This window comes from Astyanax mexicanus, chromosome 8 (assembly GCF_023375975.1).
Source record: "Astyanax mexicanus isolate ESR-SI-001 chromosome 8, AstMex3_surface, whole genome shotgun sequence".
Taxonomy (NCBI): Eukaryota; Metazoa; Chordata; class Actinopteri; order Characiformes; family Acestrorhamphidae; genus Astyanax; species Astyanax mexicanus.
Window position 1 is genome coordinate 12,820,829 of NC_064415.1, and position 24,475 is coordinate 12,845,303.

At 36.9% G+C, this 24,475-nt stretch overlaps 1 protein-coding gene across 1 annotated transcript in view; it reads right to left on the reverse strand.

The window, feature by feature from the left end:
- The window catches only part of LOC103046400 (titin), a 240,982-nt gene that overhangs the window by 96,761 nt on the left and 119,746 nt on the right, over positions 1-24,475 (reverse strand). The window contains exons 3-5 of the mRNA XM_049482788.1: positions 22,118-22,393; positions 20,792-21,067; positions 20,261-20,527 (exon numbers count right to left, since the gene is read on the reverse strand). Coding sequence (XP_049338745.1) covers positions 20,261-20,527; positions 20,792-21,067; positions 22,118-22,393 — 819 coding nt within the window. The remainder of the gene's footprint in view (positions 1-20,260; positions 20,528-20,791; positions 21,068-22,117; positions 22,394-24,475) is intronic.

Consider the following 24,475-nt stretch of genomic DNA (forward strand, 5'->3'; position numbering starts at 1 on the left):
AAACATGGGTCCATCAGGGTTCAACACTGAACTGCATGGGGCCTAAATAGGACTGATGTGAGAATAAAGTAGGCTGTAATGATGATGGCTCCAATAACAACACATGTTCAAACCCACTCAAAGCCAATGCCCACCTGAAACCACCCCAGCTTCTGTTCCACAATTCCAAGATATGTGTGCACAAAACAGCAAATAACCAAGACAAAGGAGCATATTATATTTAAACAAACAATAAAATTAATGTTAATGTTACTGTAAACAGTTCCCATCATCCACCAGCATTTACATCCAGCACAAGGGCTAACCAATGAATCACATGCATTTTTAACCTGAAAAAACTGTATGTTGTACTGTAAGGGTCATCGATTTTGCTTCTGGATATGTATAAAATCTACTTGGGGCTGAAGTTCTGCACAGTTTGGGGAAAAATCATTGACTGTGCTGAAAACCAGGGTATTAACAGTTCAATCAGTGCACAAATCAACACTATAAACAGTATTATTTAAAGAAAATAATTCACTGCATATTAACATGTTCATACAGCAGTACTCGCTCTAATAAAGCATTAAGAAAAGATTTACTCACACAGTATTACAGAGAGTTGTCTGAACTCCATACTGACCAACCGACTGACAGACAGACAGAGCAGCACTCTGTGTTAAACACTCATTACTTCCTGTGTTCTTACAGACGTCCAGCATACGTCACAGAGAGAGAGAGAGAGAGAGAGAGAGAGAGAGAGAGAGAGAAAGAGAGAGAGAGAGAGAGAGAGAAAGAGAGAGAGCTGCAGGCCCAAGACCTATACCCTGAAAAGAGTGGATGGTTGAAAAAGTGTTGGTAAAATTACAAAAAGGTACAAGGAACTCTCCTTGCTGCAATTATAATAGGAAACAAGCCTTCTAGCTCCCATTGAGGGGTCTTTATCTTAAAATAAATAATGATGTGCCTCTAGATCAAGAACATTTCATTCGGAGTTTTAAATAAACTTATTTACATTTTCCGATTCACACAGGCAGTCAGATTTGAGTCTGACTAACTGGAGATTAATTAGACTAAGTGTTAATATATGTGGATAAAATCTAATTAGGATATTATATAGATACTCGTCACATAAGATGAACAGGTATAAACAGGGTCTTAGATCTCTCACATCATGTAAATCAATCATCTAGCAGCCCAACTGCTCAGACCACAGATACAACTACACCTAACAAATCATTATTTAACCAATCCTTCAACAAACACACACCATTCTTACCTAAACTGAACCAGGCTGACCAGAGGAGAAAGACTGTGTAGTCAGAAGAGGTGAAGAGAGAGGCACGTTCTCTTCTCTACATGCACAATATGGGCAAAAGTATTGGGACACCTGATCATTCATATGGGTTCTTCTAAAATTAAGGGTAATAAAAGAGTTTATTTTGCTTTTGTATAAGTAATTGTTTAACCAAGATGACCATGCTGTCAAACAGGCATCACCATGAGTAAGCTAACATCACATTGAAACAGTGTATCTTATAAATGTGCCTACTTAACTGTAGTCTGCAGTTATATGAGAGCAAAGGGCCTGTCATCACCCTCTTCATCCACCCACAGCGCTGAAGCAGATTAGAGACAGACCACAACAACCATGTTCAGAGCCACTGGAAGTTCCTCCTCAGACAGAAACACCCAAACTTCTCGCTCAAGAAGAAATAATAAAGCACCGGAAATATTATTAAGTATTAGCTTAATAAATAATAGGGGTTTTGCATTATGTATAGTCATTTATAGTATAATATAGATAGCTGTCAGTTGCTTTTTATTAAATAATTATGCACATATCAGTGACAGTTATCATTATGGCCTGATTTGTATCAGTAGTCATGTGACTAAACCATTCAGTGTAAACATCAACAGGTGGAGGCTAGTCAGAAAAAGCTTCTCTGTGTTTTAGAATGATGTTCATAAAGGTCTGTAGGTGTTTCAAGTGTAGGTTTAGATTAACCTCTAGGTGTGTCAGATGGAGGATCAGATTAAGCCTATAAATGTGTCAAGTGGAGGATCATATTAAGGCTCTATGTTTTTCAGGTTGAGGTCCAGATTAAGCCTCTAGGTGTGTCAGGTTGAGGTTCAGATTAAATGGTAATGTTAAAGGAGAATCTTTCAGTGTGCCCTCTCTTGGTATGTTTGGGTATTACACTGGGCCATGTGCCACATGTTGACATGTGCCATGCCCCTCCCCTCATTCATTTCAGGAGGTACAGTAGATTTAAATATAGCTCATCAGCTATAATATAAAGTACTGATTGAAGAGCTCTCAGTCACACTCACAGTGTCTGTGGTGCATTCTTTGAGTTTAGCTGGAATCTGACCTGTGTTCACCATTTATCTGTACAGTTCACACTCCTGAAAGGACCACCAAGAATACATTTGAACTTGCCTTAGAATAGACATACTATTAGCCCACGTCCACTTAGGTGATAGATGTTCTTGGTTTCTTTACGATTCTTTAACTAAATTTTAATCCTTTAATTTGAACTCTGCATATATATACAGCAAAAAGTTTGGACACACCTTGTCATTTATTGTTTTTATTTATTTATTTTTCCTACATTGTAAATGAATACTGAAGTTATCCAGACTATAAAGGAACACATAAAGAATACTCTATGAAGCATTTAGGTGACTCTTATCTGGTGTGCTGTTTAATTGCGTTTTCTGAAACTGGTAACTCTAATAAATGTATCTTGTGTAACAGCAGGAACTCCTGGTCTTTCTTTTGGTTGGTCCTGATGAGAGCCAGTTTCCTCATAACATTTTTGATGGTCTTTGTGACTGCATGTGAGTTCTTGACATTTTTTGGATTGACTGAATTTCATTTCACTATAATATGGATTAGAATATTACTTATGCTCTCAAACATTAAAAGCTCAAGGAATTCAAGTAATTAACTCTTAACAAGGCATTAAATCCAACAAAAGACTAAAATAAGCATACAAAAACATGTCATTTATTTAAATTAGTAGTTTGAAGCTCATAGCATAAACGTACAGTACTGTGCAAAAGTTTAAGGCACCTAAACAAATTACACTAATAAATTTATCCTAGTTATACAATGGTTTTTGCCTGAAAAAAGCACCATATAAGATTTAAACAGATGCAAATAAACAAAAATGGTAAAAAGTGACAAGAATTTCTCATTTTTAGGTAAGTAGGCTGTATCCTGACCCAAGCTGTAGAACAAAGTGTAGTTCCAGATTTCTCCTGGATGCTCTCAGCCAGCATATGTATGTTCAGTTCCATCAGCAGCTCACCTGATTTACCATCAGTAAGATTTACCAAACCAGGTGTTGATATGATGAGAACTAAAAATAATTCTACTAAACTCAGATGAGGAGAGATTAGGAGATGTTTAGGGAAAATAGGGCTGTAAAAGTTCTGCTTTTTGTAAAATTGCTGTTTGTATTTATTGTAATGCTGAGCTAATGTGTTTTACTGAGCTAATACACACTTGCTGACCAGATGAGAAGCTTTATCTTTACTTAAAATTCCCACAGGTGACTAAAACATTTGCACAATACTGTACATATCAGGTGATACAAAGCAGTGAGTCAGACCTGCTATTTGATTAAACTACTTTTGTGTGTTTAAATCAATTTCTCTGATTCCAATTGAACAAAATGGGAGTGTGGTTAAAAACACATAAACATAAAAATATATTTACTGGGAATGACTAATTCATGAACAGATTATAGAGAGAACTGTACTTTTATAATCATTTAGATTTATTTTATTAAACACAGAAGCAAACAGATCCGAATCACACTTCAGATACATGTACAAAAAGACATGTTTAAAAAAGTTTTTAAAATGCAGTTTTAGAACTTACACACTATTAATACACTGGAATACAGTATTACAAATATCAGCTTTAAATCTCTAAGAAATAAAAACATTACACTTCATTAAACTCTAACACATATGTCTGCTGCTAGAAAAAATACAGTAGTAATACAAATCTACTAATTATGCAAATAGAATATGTACACACAGACAAATCCTCACACTACATATAAAACACTAATAAATACATTTTGTTATCACATAAAAAACTTTTTTTTAAACAATGTTAATCTGACAGATTTTTTATAATGTGTAATAAAACAATGAGCTTACCAATAAAAATGCTTCAAAATGTGCTGCAATAAAATCATTTTACACCCTGATTTTTTTTCACTTATTTTTTTTCTCTTCCAACATCACACTGGGAGTGATGCAGGAAGGAAATATCATCAATCTAACCAAAGAGAAAATGATCAATCGTGCTGTTTTGATCATAGTTTCATCTTTTCTTGTACATTTTTTGATAAAATTGATATCCCAAATCATTTTTATTTTATAATAATAATAATAATAATAATAATAATAATAATAATAAAAATACATTGCTCATTAATTACACTTATTTACACAGAGTACTGCACCTAGAACTGCTGGAAATTAATAATGAATAAAAGCATTTTACCCATCTCTTCTTAAGTAATATCATTATTACAGTATTAAAACTTGTTGCTAAGTTAATGCTGAAATACATGCAGTGAAGCGAAGAGTGAACACACTCATCATTCAGCACAAATGGAAACAATGAGAAAGCTTTGTTATACATGATATATAAAATAGACAGTATATGGGTCATTAAAATATCCAAGATACATATTTTGTTATTAAAAAACAGTCCTTATTGAATCACTTTTGTAAAATAACACTGATTATACCACAGTTAGTAGTATATAATAGTATATAGCAGGGGTATTTAATTAGACATCAGTATAGTCCAGTAGGAGAAAATTTCATCAGGCTAAGGTCCGGACCGTCGCCTATAGTAGTTCTGTCAGTGTTTTATCAACAACTGAAAGACAAACAAATTACACATACTAGTATATTTCAATAATATGTATTGTTTTAAATAGGCCTGTCACAATAATTGCATTATCAACCTATCATAAAATAAATGGAAACACCCTGAATAATTTAACATATCGAGTCTAATAATGTGAATCTGTATGTTCACTTTGTTTCAAAATGCTATATTTATTCCATTTAATTTTATTTATATTAGTTTTAGGCCTGCCTGTCATAATAATAATTACATGAATAATAAATCGTACAACATATGGAGAAATGTTTGCTGAACTTGGCCAAAATATCAGCTTTAAAAAAAAACAGTGGTTTTATTTTATTTCATATTATTACTGTATCAGACTTTATTATGTTGTGGGTAAAACTGGTGGGGGGAGTTAACAATGCTTTTTGTCCCCTGGGGGTTGCCGTAGTTTTGAGGCAGGGTTGTTTTGGGAGCAAAGAGGAGGGAGTTTTTTTTTTCTTGCTGAATTCTGTTTAGGTGGAGTAAAGTGGAATATTTTGCACTCTTTTTTTTACAAAACTTTAATTCTTAAAAAAAAAAAACATTTTCTGTCAGTCAAACGAGCACTGGACTAATCTACACAGATTTTTCTTCTAAAAATTATTTTGGTGAGAAAGGCGCTTCTGTTAATTTACAGTACGCTTAGATTTCCTGAAACGGCCGATAATGCAGAGTTTACAGCGCAGCTACAAGCAGAACAGCTATGGGACTATTTTAACTCACGGAGTGTTTATAACAAAACCGATCGCATTTTCTCGTCCTGTTTAACTTAAAATCTTTTAATAAACAGCGATAATGGAACTGTGGTATAATCACAATAATACACTCGAGGTTCGTGCTATAACGTGTTATATTGGCACTGCTGTTGGTATATTATTTTGGTGTATTATTGCTGAGTTATATCAAATATCATTAATAAAAGTCTTCACCTCCTGGTTCAAACATTTTTATTTAGTTTTAATTCACACAAAATAAATAGGTTGTAATTCCTTATACATATTTAAAGTTGTTCAACTAAATATCTATATAGAATATCTATTTTATGTAGAATATGTCATTTCATCTATTTAATATCATAATTTCTAAATTCTTTTTTGTCCCACTGTATTTATCAGATTTCTGATTTTGCTACTGATTAAATCTCTATAGTCACACTTTTATTACGTTCATGAATGGAGTCATATATGGGTCAATATAATTTGTGTCAATAAAATGTAAATATTTTAAAAAATCTTTATCAAAGGATAAAACAGAGTTCTACAAATGAATTTAAATTAAAGAACAATTCATAATGTGAAACGGGTGAACTCTCATACATGCTTAATACAATGTGCAATAAAACCAAAAAGTAAAACAGACTTGCCCTTAAACACTCATAACGATGATTAATCTTCAATAACTTCTTCAGAACTGTTCACATGTCCAGGTTTAGCTGTTAAAACATAAATGTATTACATATCAAATATTATGTTTCAACTTTCAGATCATTAAAGAAACATCTGTCTCAAAGCTGTTGAATGGTGTTAAACAGCTAAGTGTACTGAGGACATACAGACTGTACCAGCTGTCACCAAGAGCCCAGTTTACAGTTCAGGCAGAACTGGGGGTTAATCACAGACTTTGAACTAAATATTATAGGGATTTCAGGCTGTGTAATTGTGGGTGAAACGCTGGGTGAATAATTTACATGCTATGGCAAGGAAAATAATCAGGGAAACAGAACTACATTTCTGATTTGTGGGGTGTGTGTGTGCGTTCAGCTTGGAGAGATGAGGGAGAGTAAGTGAGTGTTTGGTGTAAGTTATGGCCTTATAATAACTCAGTTAAACAAACTTAACTTTTATGTCTAGCTTTATATGTAAGTGAGATCACTAACAGCTTTATAGTGTTCATTTTGAACTACTGAATAGAATAAATGAAAGAAAATGTTATTAAAATATTCTTACAATGTGTATTTATGACATGCTGTTGACAGAATACCAACAATAAAACTAGTGAAGAGGTAATGTACACCTGTTTAAATACTGTTGACAGGTATGGTACAAAACTACAGAATCAACCAAAATACAGTTAACTACAAAAATTGAAACTGGAAAATAACAACACACACACTACAGAAAAGCTCAGACCCCTGTGTAATCACAGTGAATTGAATTTTTACAAAATAAGTCCAGGCTTTGACTGACCCACAGGAAGACAGTGAGATCTCACCTCGAGCTCTGTAGTATTTTACGCCCAGTATGATGGTGCACAGCAGATACGGAGACGCTGCCAACAAAAAACTGAGCAGGTGAAGCACTGTGAATGGAGCTCCTGAAGCACACACACCTAAAAACACACAAATGCACACACACACACACACACACACACACATCCTGATTTACAAAAAGATGACGCAAACAAACATGAAATAAAATAACTGTGTAAAAAAAGTCTAAAATAAGTAATTATTAAATAGCTAATATCAAAACTGCAAACCTCTGACTGAGATCCAGCTCTGTGGAGACTCTCCTTTCTCTGGGATTGTACAGTGGTAGAGACCTTCATCTGACTTTGAGACAGTAGGGATGATCATCTCTCCTGTAGTCTGGCTCTGGAGTAATAATCCATCTTTATAGAAATCAGCTGTGAGATCTGAGGACTTTGGGTCACGATATAAACAGCGTAGAGTCAGAGGATCTCCCTCAGTTACAGGATGAACAGAACTCTCCAGAATTACAGAACCATCTGCAGACAATAAAGCCATACAATACAATACATACAATAGACAACTAAAAGTGTAATGAAAGTGCAACATAACACTATAACACTACAATAAATATAGCAGACGAGACAATTTAACAGACACGGCAGTGCAGTACCAATACGTTACAATGAAATGTGCATGGTGAGGATAAGGTGCAGAGATGTGTAACATACTGTGACATATAGAACATACATGATCACAGCAGTTACTGTGTTAGAGAGTTTATAGTTTTTAAAAGTGAAGCAGCAAATATTGCTGATAGGGATAAAGACATTCCTGTATGCTGTTGTGTTTGTGTGTAGAGTGATGGATGAGGTATGATTATGATGACTTATGATCTTAACTTAATGATCCTGTTTTTGCCATGGATTAGATTCTTTTTAATCTTAGCAAAGGGTGTTAATATCTTTGCTGTTTCCACCACAAGGCTCAATAAGTTTACACATTTTTCACTCGGACTCTGGCTGAGTTCGAGTCAGATATGGTAAAAAATGACAGTGACATGTTTTCCATCGTAATGAAGAGCAAAATCAAGCATGAAGGGCCAGATACAGTGCACACTACAGCCTCAAACCTTCTTGTGGCATTTTTTCTTATTGTCGTGAAGTGACGGTGGTTTCAGTTTGTCTCATATTGGAATTTATATTACATGTGTCTGTATATACCTCTAATTAACAGTGTAAAACACTACAGCAGCAGTTAAACTGTGTTCCACATTATTATGATTAAACTTTAGCAGTAATTCCACAGGTCACATGCGTATGCATATGGAGGGGTCTGTTACTGAGGCATTGGTTACTGTACTCTTTTTCTACATCATAGATGTGTCTGTCTGCTCACCGGCTCATCCTTGCCTTAGTCAAAGAGCAGAAGAGAAAACAAAAGAGCACAATCTCTCCTAAAATATATGCACGTAAACACAATAACAAGGACAGTAAAAATGATTGTGGTCGTGTTCATTAATCATAGAATCGTGTCAGGTCATTTGTAGACTCACCGTGCACTGTGATGTTAACAGGACTGCTGCTCCCTCCAGATTCAGACTCACACCAGTACACTCCAGTGTGGGATGTGGAGAGGGAGCTGATGTTGCATGTAGATCCTGTAACTGATCCCCAGCCTGATGAACAATCTGACACCTTACTCTCACTGAGTGAGTATCGTCTCACTCTCCATCCAGTAGAGTTACGCTGTTCCTCACAGATCAGTGAGAGAGAGTCAGTAGTAAAGTGTTGAGATCTGCTGGGGATAACAGTCAGAGATACTGGAGGAGATAAAGCTGGAAATACACAGAGCACACATATTGTTTTGTAAGGTGCTGCTAAATACAGGTATAACTACATTTCAAAATATACACATATTTCATTCACAATACAAACAGCTTTGATATTATAAAATATCATATATCTTTCCTCACCAGTGATCCACAGAGGCTGTGGGTTGCTGTACTGTGTGTGATAGGGTGGTTCTCCTCTCTCTGCTCTGCACAGATAAACTCCTGTGTTTTTAAGAGCAGCAGAGCTGAGTGTGTAGGAGCCTCCAGATCCTCTGCTGCTGTCTGACAGGAGCTCCACATTATACATTAAATATCCAGCAGAGTCTCTAATTTGAGTTAAACCATGTCTGTAGGAAACAGCTTTGTACCAGCTGAAGTTCCAGCCTGTAGAAGAGTCTCTGACCTCACAGCTTAGAGTCACTGAGTCTCCTTCAGTCAGCCAGTTCTGTGGAGACACACTCAGCACTGCCTGGGATTTAGCTGTTACACAGGAAATACAGAAACTGTAAATGTAAAATCAGAAGCAATAAAACAAACAAACATGCAAATAATCCATTTAATAACAACCAAGTAACATATTTAATGACTTTTGTTACAAATAAGTATATACGATATTGACTAATAAAACACACCCACTCACCAGATACAGTCAGAGTAACAGCATCACTGATCTCTGATTTTTGGTTGTCACTTGTTCTCTGTCCTCTGCAGGTGTATTCACTTTCATCATTCTGATTAACAGAACTGATTTCATACTCCTGTGATGACCAGAATGGAGCCATGTTTCCATTCTTATTCCAGCTGTATCTCCACAGAGTGTCTCCTCCTCCCTGTATATAACATCTGAGAGTGACCTTCTCTCCTTCAAACACGTGATTATTGGGATTTGTGGACACCACTGCTTTGGGATTTTCTGTAACAAAACATTTCCACTATTAATAAACCAAACACAACACAGTTTCCTACACTGTTACCACAATAAAAAAGACATTCTAATATAAAATAATATATTAGAATGACTTATATTCTAATTTTGTAAAACCAACAGAAATTGAGCATGTAAAACACTGTTGGGAAATGCTCCATAAGAGAGCAACTTGTTCCTCCCTGTAAAAGCTGACTCAATAATCTCAGCTAAACAGATATGAGGCTCTATTTTAGGGATCTATAATTCACTGGTCAATTGCGTATCAAGCAGTTTGGTTCAGGGCATGTCGGTACGAGTTTGGTATCGTGAGGGCGCAAAAAATACGCCTTGTGTGGCTCGAAATGTGCAGAAGGCATGAACTAATTCTCTTAATTAATTATTGGTGTGTTTTGGGCATAACGTGTAAGAGTCAGGTGAGCTCTTTGGCGCATTGATTTCTTAACAGCGCAATCCTTTTGCGCGTCTCAGCAGAGGAAACTGACCTGCGCGTTCACGGCTGAACACACCTCACTTTCAGACAACCACGCCCACTGGCATAAATATATTTCTAAACCTGACGCTATTTTAACAGTGCGGTTGCAATACGTCAAAATAGACTGTTGACAGGGTGTAAGATAGCAAAGAGCATCGCAACGTGCCTTGAGTAGGGTGTATGATAGGGCCCAGATTTTTTTTTTTACCATTTTCTGATTACGTCATTGTTAATGGTATTGTTAATGCTCCCATCACTCTACACACATACATAACACACAACGACTAAAACTGTCTCTATGCCTATTAGCAATATTTGCTGCTAACTCCAGAAGTATATATTCTCTACCTTAATAACTGCTGTGATCATGTATAACCTATGTTACAGTATGTCACGAATCTCTGCACCTTATCCTAACCACAAACTTTTAGACTGTACTGTATTAATACTCCATTCTCATCTCTCATTCTGTTAAATTGTCTTTTATCTGCTGTATTGCATAATTTGCTGCACGTTTACACTTTGTTGTCCTTTTTGTACAGTTTGTTAGATGTTGTACTTTTCGGAGGAACATAATTCTCCTGCACTGTGTACTTGTACTCAAATGACAATAAAAGCCTCTTGACTTGACTATAACAGGAGTTGTATGATGACTATTTTATTGCATGTTAATGTGCTTTGCTAATAAGTTATTAGATAATAAGCCAATGTGTAAAATGAGCAAATGAGCAGAAACATATCTTAAGTACCTTTCATTGTTATTTTACAATTTTCAATTAATACAGTGAAATTCTTCACTTTGAATATCTTAGTGTAGAAACCAGTGTCAGAGTGCAGAATTAGACTGAGCAGAGAGCGTTTTTCGCCTCAACAGACAGGCCCATATGGTATGTTCCTCTCTATTCTTATGAGTTTTTTTGTAGTTATTTTTTATTGATCATGCCATTTTTCTTCCCTCACACTTGATAATAGACACCTATAGAGACAGAAGTGTTTTGCGCATCATGGTGAGCTCCCTGTGCCGCATATGTACCATGAAAGCATCCTCCATAAATGAAAAATGGGCCACAGAAATGGGCATGTATTATTGTTCTGGAAGAAGAGATAAGATAATTTACAGATCAATTTGATTGTTTCCTCGATTCCAGCCGGCGAGGCGGAACCCTACGCCCGGCTTTACTACGTAGTTTTACCATGAAGGAAGGCGATGGCTCTCTTTTCTGCCCTCTATTCTTTCCGTTACATCGATTCTTTTCTCTGTTACCTCTATCAATGCCAGCGAGGCGGACCCCTACGCTCGGCTTTACTATGTACATTTATTTCTTTTCTCCGTTACCTCTATCAGTGCCAGCGAGGCGGACCCCTACGCTCGGCTTTACTATGTACATTTATTTATTTTCTCTGTTACCTCTTTCAATGCCAGCGAGGCGGACCCCTACGCTCGGCTTTACTGTGTACATTTATTTCTTTTCTCTGTTACCTCTATCTATGCCAGCGAGGCGGACCCCTACGCTCGGCTTTACTGTGTACATTTATTTCTTTTCTCTGTTACCTCTATCTATGCCAGCGAGGCGGACCCCTACGCTCGGCTTTTCTATGTACATTTATTTCTTTTCTCTGTTACCTCTTTCAATGCCAGCGAGGCAGACCCCTACGCTCGGCTTTACTGTGTACATTTATTTCTTTTCTCCGTTACCTCTATCAATGCCAGCGAGGCGGACCCCTACGCTCGGCTTTACTAATGTACATTTATTTTTAAAGGAACGCGACGGCTCTCTTTTCTGCCCTCTATTCTTTCTCTTACCTCTATTCTTTTCCCTGTTACCTCCATCACTGCCGACGAGGCGGACCCCTACGCTCGGCTTTACTAATGTATATTTTCTGTTAAGGGCCGCTATGGCTCCTTTCTGTTCCCTCGATTCTTTTCTCTGTTACCTCGATCACTGCAGGCGAGGCGGACCCAGGGGCGTAGCAGCAAATTCTGGGCCCTTTTGATTAAAATCGAGATCAGTTATTTAACAATTAACAGTTATCCACTGTTTGTTTATAAACTGGTTAATGTTGATATCTTACGTTAGGAGGCTCAATGTCTTTACCTGTTTGGCAACTAGCTAAGCTAATGCGAGCATAAAATATCAGCAGCAAATGTCTGGAGTGACCTACATTTACTTTAATTGGACTTTGCTTAACAAGCAAACTCGGTTTACCTTCGGGAAAGAAAGCCACCATCAGCTGCTTGCCCTCTTTCCGCCTTCTTTCTTTTTCCTTCCTTTCTTTCGATAACCTGATTTCTTGCTTTGGGCAGCAGGATGCCTCTAGCCCCCAGGTCTTTAAATCTGGGCTCACTGATGGTACACCTTAAGCCGGTAGCTATCGGGCGGACTAAACCATTTTGCGCCTCCAGGAGGGGGCCCCCAAAATGTCCTATATGTGGACGGACCGTGATGCATTCTTCAGTCAACGCTTCTCTCCGCCTGCCGTTTGCATCCCATCTGGTGTCCGTGTTCTTCATCTGGGCGCCACCCCTACTGCCGAGACTAACTTTGGTCCTGCCTGTTGCTCAATTTTTTTTTTTTTTTTTTGGGGGGGACTACGCAGGACTCTCTTCAGGCTTCTCTTCCTTGATTTATGGAACATATGAACACGTCAGGCCGAAAGGAACAGTCAGACCACCAAAGACTTCATGAGTTCAACCCCTGTACGCAGCTGAATGACCAGAAACTTTGAACTCAGACGGGAGCAGGTGTCATAACCTAGTTGTCGATTTAAATTTACATGGTCGTCACATTCCTTTGTCGAGAACAAAACTCACCTGGTCACGAAACCTGTCGAACGCCCCATTCAGTCAAGCTTATACTGGTCTGCAAATTTTATCACGAGGATGTTGCTAACTCTGTATACCATCTACTATTAAGTCATTTTCACTCATACCACCCCTGAAATGCTGTTAAAGATCTTATGAAATTCTGCTGAAGACTTCAGTCTCTCACCACGGCTTACCTCCTTTCAGTTCAGATTCGGCCGCTGGTCCTCCCACTTTCCTCTTTTTGGGGGGACCTGGCTTGAGAACCGTCTCAAGCTGTTCTGAACTGTACCCCAAGCAACATCATCACAGTTCCCCTCCCCGCATCGCGTAGGCGGGGTTCATTATAGCAAAGTGTTGTTAAGAATTAACAAAATTTTGGGATATGAACCACGCCTCAATTTCCCGTGCTCCTCCCCCTGGTCCTATATATATACCTTCCAGGTGCTCACCTACTTGACTTTCGACCTCGCACCCACCTCCACCCCATCACCACCCTAATCTTCACTCTCATCTTCACTCTCATCTTCATCACTCATCTTCATTACTCCTAGCTGCGGGGGGACCTGGCTTGAGAACCGTCTCAAGCTGTTCTGAACTGTACCCCAAGCAACATCATCACAGTTCCCCTCCCTGCATCGCGTAGGCGGGGTTCATTATAGCAAAAAAGTAACTCTTACATGCGAGTGGAGCACATACGGTTTGTGTTTGTGTGTCTTTTCTATTCTATTCTATCCTCTTTAGTTTATTCTCTAGAGCATGTGTTGGATGAAGGAACATTGCATTGGAAATTAAGCTGTTTCTGCTGTCCACCAATCAAGGTTTATTTTTAAAACCATCCTATGGCGTCACATCAATGTCAAAATTTGAGGGCGCAAAAATACAAGTCAGGGGCGCAAAAATACCAGGTGAAAAAAAGTAACCAGCGTGTTTTAACATTTTGCCTGTGTAAATTAACGTCTCATGAGCACAAATGTGAAATTAGCGAGCGACAAAAAGTGAATCCGGCTCGCGGAGGTAGGTGGTCAGTCACATACCCTGGAGATATCTGCAATTGGCGTTCGCTGAGGGAGGAGACCCCGGCCCCGCCCCAAAACTGTCAAAACCACCCCTTTCAAAACTCGAGCGCAAAACATTCAGTCGAGCAGAAACTGTTGCAGCAGGTAATCAACACAGCGTACAAGGAAAAAAAGCACCCGAGGGGAGAAAAATTAAGCTAGAGAGCAACACTTTCTTCAGCTCGCACACGATTCACTTTTTTTTCTTCGCTCGCTAGTTTCACATTTGTGCTCACGAGAAGATAATTTACACACTCAAAATGTTAAAACACGCTGGTTAATTTTTTTTAACCTGGTATTTTTGCGCCCTCGACTTTTGACATTGATGTGACGCCATACCATCCATCCTCCACCTTCATTTGGCAAGGTGTAACCAACCTACATTCAGAGCGCTGTAGCTTCACTGTTCCATTTAATTATTCTTATATGTTTACAACTCTTACATGTTCTGTGCCCTTGCCTCGTTCAATATTCCTGTTTGAAAACCATCAGGCCTGCAAAACATTAACAGCTACTGCTTTCTGTTTTCCCTGTCTTTCCCTTTTATCCACCACAACACTCCTCATATTATCCCCCTCCACCCCGAGTTCCATCTGAGGGAACAAAACAATAACTATGTTATAACTGTGAGCAAAAATGACATTGTAATACAGATGGATATTAATATGACAGAATAAATTAGCATTGATAAGCAGAGACCAATAAAAACAGCTGTAATTCTTAGATCAAGGAATGTGTCCTTTATTAGTTTAGTTTAGCTTCTCTTATCTATTAGTAAACATTTCTTAGTAGTTAATATACTGATTGACACCAAAGCCTCAGATTTATATCTGATTTAACTGATTTAGTAAGAACCTGAAAACATGATGGGATCCTGACAGTGAAAGTCCAACCTAGACTTGTTTAAATCTCCTGCTTTTAAAAAGTGGTGTTTTATTTTGAAGGTATTTTATTAAAGAAATAATTTAGATATGACTTAATAAAAATATTTTACTCACTAGTAACATTTACCCAGAGTGCATCACTGTAGTGAGTGTAGTAGACTGGATCTCCTCTCCCAGCTCTGCACCAGTACTGACCTCCATCAGAGACACTAACTGATCTGATGTCGTAGTTGTGTGTTTCAGTGGTGGTCTCACTCTCAGTGGTCTGTATAGACCAGTAGAACCTCCATCCAGCAGACTGCTTCAGATTACAGTACAGAGTCACTGAGTTTCCTATCAGTGCAGCTCCTTTAAGTCTTGATGTGAGTTCAGGTTTAGGTGTTTCTGCAGTTGGGAATAAAGAACATTTTTATTATGTAACACATTAAACAGGCTAATGGTATTGACTTGTATGAAGTGTATCACAGTAGTTCTTAATATCAGCATGTTGATCTGCTGTAGTGAACACTGTTTGATGTTTAAATAATGTGCAATAAGACTAAACATTAGAGCTCGAGTTTTAATAAATACATAAAGGTAAGTAAAAGTATACACTTTCTGCTGCATTTCTTTAATGTTCATTACTATGATAACTTTATATTATATTGCTGACAGCAGTGTTGTGCTGGTTATTTGTTCTTGATTTTTTTTCATTTACATTTCTTATAAAAAACAAAACAAAACAATATATATAATGTTTTAATACAATTACAATAAAAAAAGAAGTCTTACACATTTCAGACACTGACACATAAGTGCCTAATCTCTGCTATGGAAGCTCTACTTCTGTAGAACTTAGACTTAACATCTCCAACATTAAGCTGCTCCTGAAGATCTTCACTGCCTCAATCTGGTGTTCTCTCTCTGACTTATTTAATTGATTTAATAAAATTGAAGTTAAAGTTTAATGGTCTTAATAAAAAAGGACACAACTGAATTGTATTCATCTTAAACCTGGGTTTCTGCTGATCTGGGCTCAGTTTTCCAAAAGCATCTTAGCATTAAGAACACATTAACATGAAGAGAGAGAGTGCTCAGTTTGAAGCTCGCTTGACCATAAACCATAGAATTCATCTTAGTGCTAAAAACCTGTTGGGAAACTGAGCCCTGATCTTTTGGCACATACTAACAACTGCTACGTATTTTTCTTCTTTTCTTTTTAATGTTTTTTTTTTGTACACAGGAATATTTGATAGTGGAACAGTGATTGTTGTTATGTGCTGTATTATCACTGCTTTGTGCAACAGGTATTAATTTAACCTGGATATTTTATTAGCTGGTTTCTGTGATACTGAACTTACATAACACACTTTCCTCTCTCCAAATTATAATATCAGTAAACTTACCTCTCACTGTAAGAGGAACTTTATTACTGTTCTGTGATGATCTGGGTCTGTTATCTCTTTCTCCTCTACACCAGTACTGATCCTGATCTGCTGCTGAACTGATGGTGTGTTTGTTATCTGTAGATGTTGTAATCTGACTGCTGCCTTTATACCACTGATATCTCCATCCACCATAATCAGTAATCTCACACTTCAGAGTGACTGACTCTCCAGTGAACATAGGACTCCATCTGGACTCTACAGTCAGTGTAGCTCTGGGTAAATCTGTTAGAACAGTAAATATTTCATAGAGAACATTAACATACTAACATCTCTGCAGTGCTCAAACTCTACATAAACCTTCATACATTTTACTGATTATACTTAAGAAAGGAAATTTGTTGTGTTTCTTTCTAAAAACACTGAAAACTTAAAGGTCACCTTCCGTCGTTTTTTCTTTCATTTTAAAATGTCTAGTTGTGGTCTCTAGTATGAATGAATGACATGTGAGCCGTTTTTGTAAAAAAAAGTGCTCAGGTGTCTCTGTATAGCTCTTTTTTAATGGACTGTTTTAGGGGTGTGTCCAAAATGACCGGATTCCAGCTTTGCTCATGAATATTCATACATGCAAACAGCATGCAAATATCTCTCCTCTGATTGGCTAGGAGCACTGCGACGCCCCTCCGCCGCTCTGCCGCTCCCTGCCTCCCACCTCCTAACTGATGAGCGGTGATGTTGCGTCGCTTCAGCTCCGCCTCTGGGAGTTTCTCGAGCCAAGGTGGGCTGGTACGTAGGCAGAAAGATAATTCAAAATTCACCCGTTTTTCGGAGGGGGGGAGGGGGGATTTCTTTGCTTAGCTCCTGCAGACAATGGGGGCTGCAAAACAGTTTAATGTGCAGGTGTACACATTCAACTCGGACAGACCTACTGTATTCCACAAAAAACAAGAAAAATCGGATTTTCGCGGAAGGTGAGCTTTAATGGATGAGGAATGACCAAGATCTGTAACATATTGACAGTGTGAGTTCATAGATTATATTACTGTAACCAGTATAAAATGCATTAAAATCATGTAAATGAGCTCACCATTTACAGTGAGTGTAACAGAGTTACTGTTCTGTGATGATTTTGGTCGGTTACTTCGTTCTCCTCTACACCAGTACTGATATCCATTAATCACAGCATCTTCTCTGATAGTGAGAGTGTTGCTGTTTACAGTGTAAAACACAGAATGAGGCACTTCAGTCCAATTATCCCATTTATTCTTCTTATAGAACCACTGATATCTCCATCCATCATTATCACTAATCACACACTTCAGAGTGACTGACTCTCCAGTGAACACATTACTGTCTGGATCTACAGTCAGTGAAGCTGTAGGTAAAGCTGTGAGAAGAGAGGAAAGAATAGAGAGAAACTCACAGTCAGTGTTTGGTAATGTGGTATAAAGTACAGTGTGTTATAGTGCTGTAATTACACACTATAGTATAAACTATTTTAATCACAGTACAGTTACTGACTTCATAATAAATTGTCGCTCACACATCTCTAAAAGAACAATATTAATAAGCTGCAGTGGTAAAAATACAATTTCATTTTGTCAAAACATTACACACAACTGCTTAAGTTATAAGACAACATGCCAAACAGGAGCATTGTCTGGGAATGTTAAGATCGGAGCCACAGCCCAGTTAATTACAGTATTTTCCTTTACAGATTTTTTTAAGTAAACTGTTAAATTTGTGGTAATTTAACCTGGATATTTTATCACCTGGTGTATGTGATACTAATCATACATAACACACTTTCCTCTAACCAAATTATAATATCAGTAAACTTACCTCTCACTGTAAGAGTAACTTTAGTACTGTTCTGTGATGATGTGGGTCTGTTATCTCTCTCTCCTCTACACCAGTACTGATCCTGATCTGCTGCTGAACTGATGGTGAAGGTGTGTTTCTTATCTGTAGATGTTGTAATCCGACTGCTGCCTTTATACCACTGATATCTCCATCCACCAGAACCAGTAATCTCACACTTCAGAGTGACTGACTCTCCAGTGAACACAGTACTGTCTGGATCTACAGTCAGTGTAGCTCTGGGTAAATCTATAAGAACAGTAAATATTTTATAACATTAACATATTAACATCTCTGCAGTGCTCAAACTCTACATAAACCTCCATACATTTTACTAATTATAGTAATGAAAGTAAACTTAAAACTCATTGTGTTTCTTTTTAAAACTCTCTGGGTAAATTTATAGAACAAAGGGAACAGCAGTGCTTATTAAGAGTTAATTATATCAATACAAACATAAACCCTGATCTGTTCTTTTCTGTAGAGATGAAACGGTGAGGTTAATGAGGACCTTATAGATGATCACGCTTACCTGATACAGTCAGTCTAACAGCAGGACTGGTGTGTGAGTGGCGTTGGGTTTCTCTCACTGTTCCTCTGCAGGTGTATTCACCACTGTGAGAGTCTGAAACAGAGCTGATAAAATACTCCTGTGTTGAGCTGTATGGGGAATCTGTGTTTCCTTTCTTATTCCAGCTGTACGTCCACTCAAACCCTCCTCCTCCCGGTAAATCACATCTGAGAGTGACGCTCTCTCCTCTGAAAACCCGATTAGCAGGATTTATGGTCACCACAGCTTTTGGTCTCTCTGTGTAAAGAAAATATATATGTTGAGAAGAAATCATTCTGATTATGTTTCTTTTACATTAAAATATAATTTTAATTTTATTCATCACACAGCACACATAACACAATTTCACACTTACTGACACAATAAATACTTCATATAAAACACATCATTTTATATGTTTTATAACATCAGTGTCATAAAAAATCTCCAAAATGGCAACTTTATACATAGAAAAAAAAATCTTATCTTTCATTGTTGATTAATGTAAAGATATATTATTTTTAATTCTGACATAAAACCCACTACACTGGAGATTTATGCTCCTACAGTGTTTATCTGAGATCACTGGTTTCAGATGGGTGTTGATTTATTATTGTTGTTTTTATTGATTTACTCTCAGATTAAATAAACTCTGAGTAAATTTATCATGGGTGTAGAAATGTTGTAGAGAGGTATTCCTGAAACATTAACTGTGTAGAAATAACTGCACTCAGCTGAAAAACACAATGATATGATTTCATAAACAGAAGAAAATGCAGAAAAATTATTATAAACCACTAAACCAACATTTACATTTTATTGTCATATCCAGAAACTCTGGGTAAAGCTGTGAACAGTTAATATTTGATAGAGAACATTAACATATCAATATAACAATATAAGCTTATTTGATGAGGAATCACTAAGATCTGTAACATATTGTCTATGTCAGTTTAAATATAGCTGTAGGTAAAGCTGTGAGAAGAGAGGAGAGAATAGAAAGACACTTATAGTCATAGTGTTGAGTAATGTGGTCTAAAGTACAGTGCGTTATTGTGATGTAATTACAAGTTATAATATTAACTCTTATCACAATACAGTTACGGACTTCATAACAATGTGTTTCTCACACGTCTTTAATAAAACAATAATAATAAGCTGCAGTGGTAAAAATACAATTACATTTTGTCAAAACTTAACCCACAGCTGCCTAAGCTATAACACAACATGCCAAACAGGAGATTTGTCTACCTAAGTAAAGAGTTAATTATAGTATTTTTTATAGATATTTTTAAAGTAACCTGTTTAATATATGTGTTGATTTAACCCGGATATTTTATTACATGGTTTCTGTGATACTAATCTTACATAACACACTTTCCTCTCTCTAAATTATAAAAGCAGTAAACTTACCTCTCACTGTAAGAGTAACTTTATTACTGTTCTGTGATGATCTGGGTCTGTTATCTCTCTCTCCTCTACACCAGTACTGATCCTGATCTGCTGCTGAACTGATGGTGAAGGAGCGTTTCTTATATGTAAATGTTGTAATCTGACTGCTGCCTTTATACCACTGATATCTCCATTCCCAATTACCAGTAATCTCACACTTCAGAGTGACTGACTCTCCAGTGAACACAGTACTGTCTGGATCTACAGTCAGTGAAGCTCTGGGTAAATCTGTGAGAACAGTAAATATTTCATAACATTAACATATTAACATCTCTAACTCTAACTCTCATTTTACTAATTATAGTAATGAAAGTAAACTTGAACATTATTGTGTTTCTTTTTAAAACTCTCTGGGTAAATTTACAGAACAAAGGGAACAGCAGTGCTTATTTAGAGTCAATTATATCAATAAAAACATAAACCCTGATCTGTTCTTTTCTGTAGAGATGAAACGGTGAGGTTAATGAGGACCTTATAGATGATCACGCTTACCTGATACAGTCAGTCTAACAGCAGTACTGGTGTGTGAGTGACGTTGGGTTTCTCTCACTGTTCCTCTGCAGGAGTATTCACCACTGTGAGAGTCTGAAACAGAGCTGATTTCATAATCCTGTGTTGAGCTGAATGGAGAAACTGGGTTTCCTTTCTTATACCAGCTGTACGTCCACTCAAACCCTCCTCCTCCATGTAAATCACATCTGAGAGTGACGCTCTCTCCTCTGAAAACCCGATTAGCAGGATTTATGGTCACCACAGGTTTTGGTCTCTCTGTGTAAAGAAATAAATATCTTTCGAAGAAATCATTCTGATTACGTTTCTTTAACATTTAAATACTATTTAAATAATATTTATTACATAGCACACATAACACAACTCCACACTTACTGACACAATAAATACTTAATATAAAACTACTTATTTTTTAACGTTCAATAAAAATAGTGTTATAAAACATCTCCAACAAGCAACTTTATACACAGAGAAACAATATTCTCTTTAATTGGTGATTAATGTAAACAGATTTAATTCAAAGTCATTTTGAAGCATTTCTGCTGGTGCACTCATCATGCAATTCAAACTAAAGAACAATGGCTTCAAATAACATCATATCAAATTCTGACATAATCCCCACTACACTGGAGATTTAAGCTTCTTTATATTTGACAATATCTGAATAACGTTACATGTCCTTATTCATCTAAAGTTTATTTAACTGAGTTTTATATGGTTATATTTGCAGCCGCACTCTGTCTGAACTCAGTTCTGCATGTGGCGAAAAAAAACAGTGCAGTGCAATTCCCTTTATTCTTGGTCAAATAACAATTTAATATTTCTGTGAAGATGCTTATTATAGCGTGTTTTATTCTATTGCTTTGCTGTTTAAACTACACTTGATTTGACTGTATTTATATATAATATTATAGTAAAAATATTTATCTAGACTGAGGCACAATGCTTCACCATGCTCACGCGTCTCCAGCAGCGAGCACTATTTTAAAGCACTTGACAAAACTAGTAATGAATTGTAGTAAGTGAATTGATGGTCTTGTGATGAGTCTTTTTTCTTGGGGCCCCCAAATGCTTGAAATGGCCCTGCTGTGGAGATGATCTATACATGTTACTAATTATACTAATGAAAGTAAACTTGAAACTCATTGTGTTTCTTTATAAAACACTCTGGATACATTTATAGAACAAAGGGAACAGCAGTGCTTATTTAGAGTCAATTATATCAATAAAACATAAAGCCTGGTCTGTTCTTCTCTGTAGAGATGAAATGGTGAGGTTAATGAAGACTGTAGAGATGATCACACTCACCTGATACAGTCAGTGTAACAGCAGTACTGGTGTGTGAGTAGCGTTGGGTTTCTCTCACTGTTCCTCTGCAGAAGTATTCACCACTGTGAGAATATTCAACAGAGCTGATTTCATACTCCTGTGTTGAGCTGAATGGAGAATCTGGGTTTCCTTTCTTATACCAGCTGTACGTCCACTCAAACCCTCCTCCTCCCTGTAAATCACATCTGAGAGTGACTCTCTCTCCACTGAAAACCTGATTAGCAGGATTTATGGTCACCACAGCTGTTGGTATCTCTGTGTAAAGAAAATAAATATATTTAGAAGGAATCATTTTGATTACTTACGTTTCTTTCAAATTTAAATGATATTCATCACACAGCACATATAACACAATTCCACACTTATTGACACATTAAACACAATCATTTTTATGTTTTATAACATCAGTGTCATAAAAACGTCTCCAAAATGACGACTTTATACATAAAGGAAAAATCTTATCTTTAATTGGTGATTAATGTAAAGAGATTTAATTCAGTCATTCTGATGCATGACATTTTGGAGCAATGTCTTCAAATTACATCATATTATTTTTCAATTCTGACATAATACCCACTACACTGGAATTTTATGGTCCTACAGTGTTAATCTGAGATCACTGGTTTCAGGTGTTCTTTGGGTGTTGATTTATAATTGTTGTTTTTATTGATTTACTCTCAGATTAAATAAATAAATATAAATAAAAAATAAATAAATAAAAAAAATTATCATGTGTGTAAAAATGTTGTACAGAGGTATTCCTGAAATTCCTGTGTAGGAATAAGTGCACTCTTACATAGATATGACTTCATAAACAGAAGAAAATGTAGAATATTGATCATAAACCAACATTTACATTTTATAGTCATATTCAGAAACTCTGTGTAAATCTGTGAAAACAGTAAATATTTCATAGAGAAGATTACCATACCAATACATTTTAATTGCTTAAATTCTATATATAAACATCCATACAGTAATGGCCGAAAGTGTTGGCACCCCTGAATTTTTCCAGATTTTTTTTGCAATTACACATGTTTTGTTATACACATGTTTATTTCCTTCGTGTGTATTGGAACAACACAAAAAAGTGAGGAAAAAAGGCAAATGAGACATAAATTTACAAAAAAAAATCCAAAAATAGGCCGGCACCCTCAACCTAATATTTGGTTGCACACTGAAATCAATCGCTTCCTATAATCATCAACAAGCTTCTTACACCTCTCAACCTGATTTTAGACCACTCTTCTTTTGCAAACTGCTCCAAAGTCTCTTATATTTGAGGGGTGCTTCACCCAACAGCAATTTTAAGATCTCTCCACAGGTAATCAACGGGATTTGGATCCGGACTCATTGCTGGCCACTTTAGAACTCTCCAGCGCTTTGTTTCCATCCATTTCTGGGTGCTTTTTGAAGTATGTTTGGGGTCATTGTCCTGCTGGAAGACTCATGACCTAGGACGCTAACCCAGCTTTCTGACACCGGGCCCTTTGTTAATCTTTAGATTTCATGATGCCTTGCACACAGTCAAGGCACTCAGTTCCAGAGGCAGCAAAACAACCTCAAAACATCCTTGAACCTCCACCATATTTGACTGTAGGTACTGTGTTCTTTTCTTTGTAGGCCTCATTCTGTTTTCGATATACAGTAAAATGATGTGCTTTACCAAAAAGCTCTATCTTAGTCTGTCCACAAGATGTTTTCCCAGAAGGATTTTGGCTTACTTACATACATTTTGTCAAACTGCAGTCTAGCTTTTTTAGCAGTGGGGTCCTCCTGGGTCTCCTTCCATAGCGTTTCATTTCATTTAAATGTCGACAGGTAGTTCGAGCTGACACTGATGCACCCTGCGCATGCAGGACAGCTTGAATTTCTTTGGAACTTGATTGGGCTGCTTATCCAACATCCGGACTATCCTGCGTTTATCAATTTTTCTCCTCCGTCCATGTCCAGGAAGATTAGCTACAGTGCCATGGGTTGTAAACTTCTTGATTATGTTGTGCACCGTGGACAAAGGAACATAAAGATCTTGTACTTGTAACTTGTAACCTTGAGATTGTTGATATTTTTTTACAATTTTGGTTCTCAATCCTCAGACAGTTCTCTTCTCCTCTTTCTGTTCTCCATGCTTAGTGTGGCACACACAGACACACAATGTAATTGAGTCAACTTCTTTCCTTTTTATCTGTTTCAGGTGTGATTTGTAAATTGCCCAGTTACTTATTACAGGTGAGTTTGAATGAACATCACATGCTTGTAACAAATTTATTTACCCTCAATTTTGAAAAGGTGCCAATAATTTATGTCAATTTTTTCCTCAGTTTTTTTGTGTTGTTT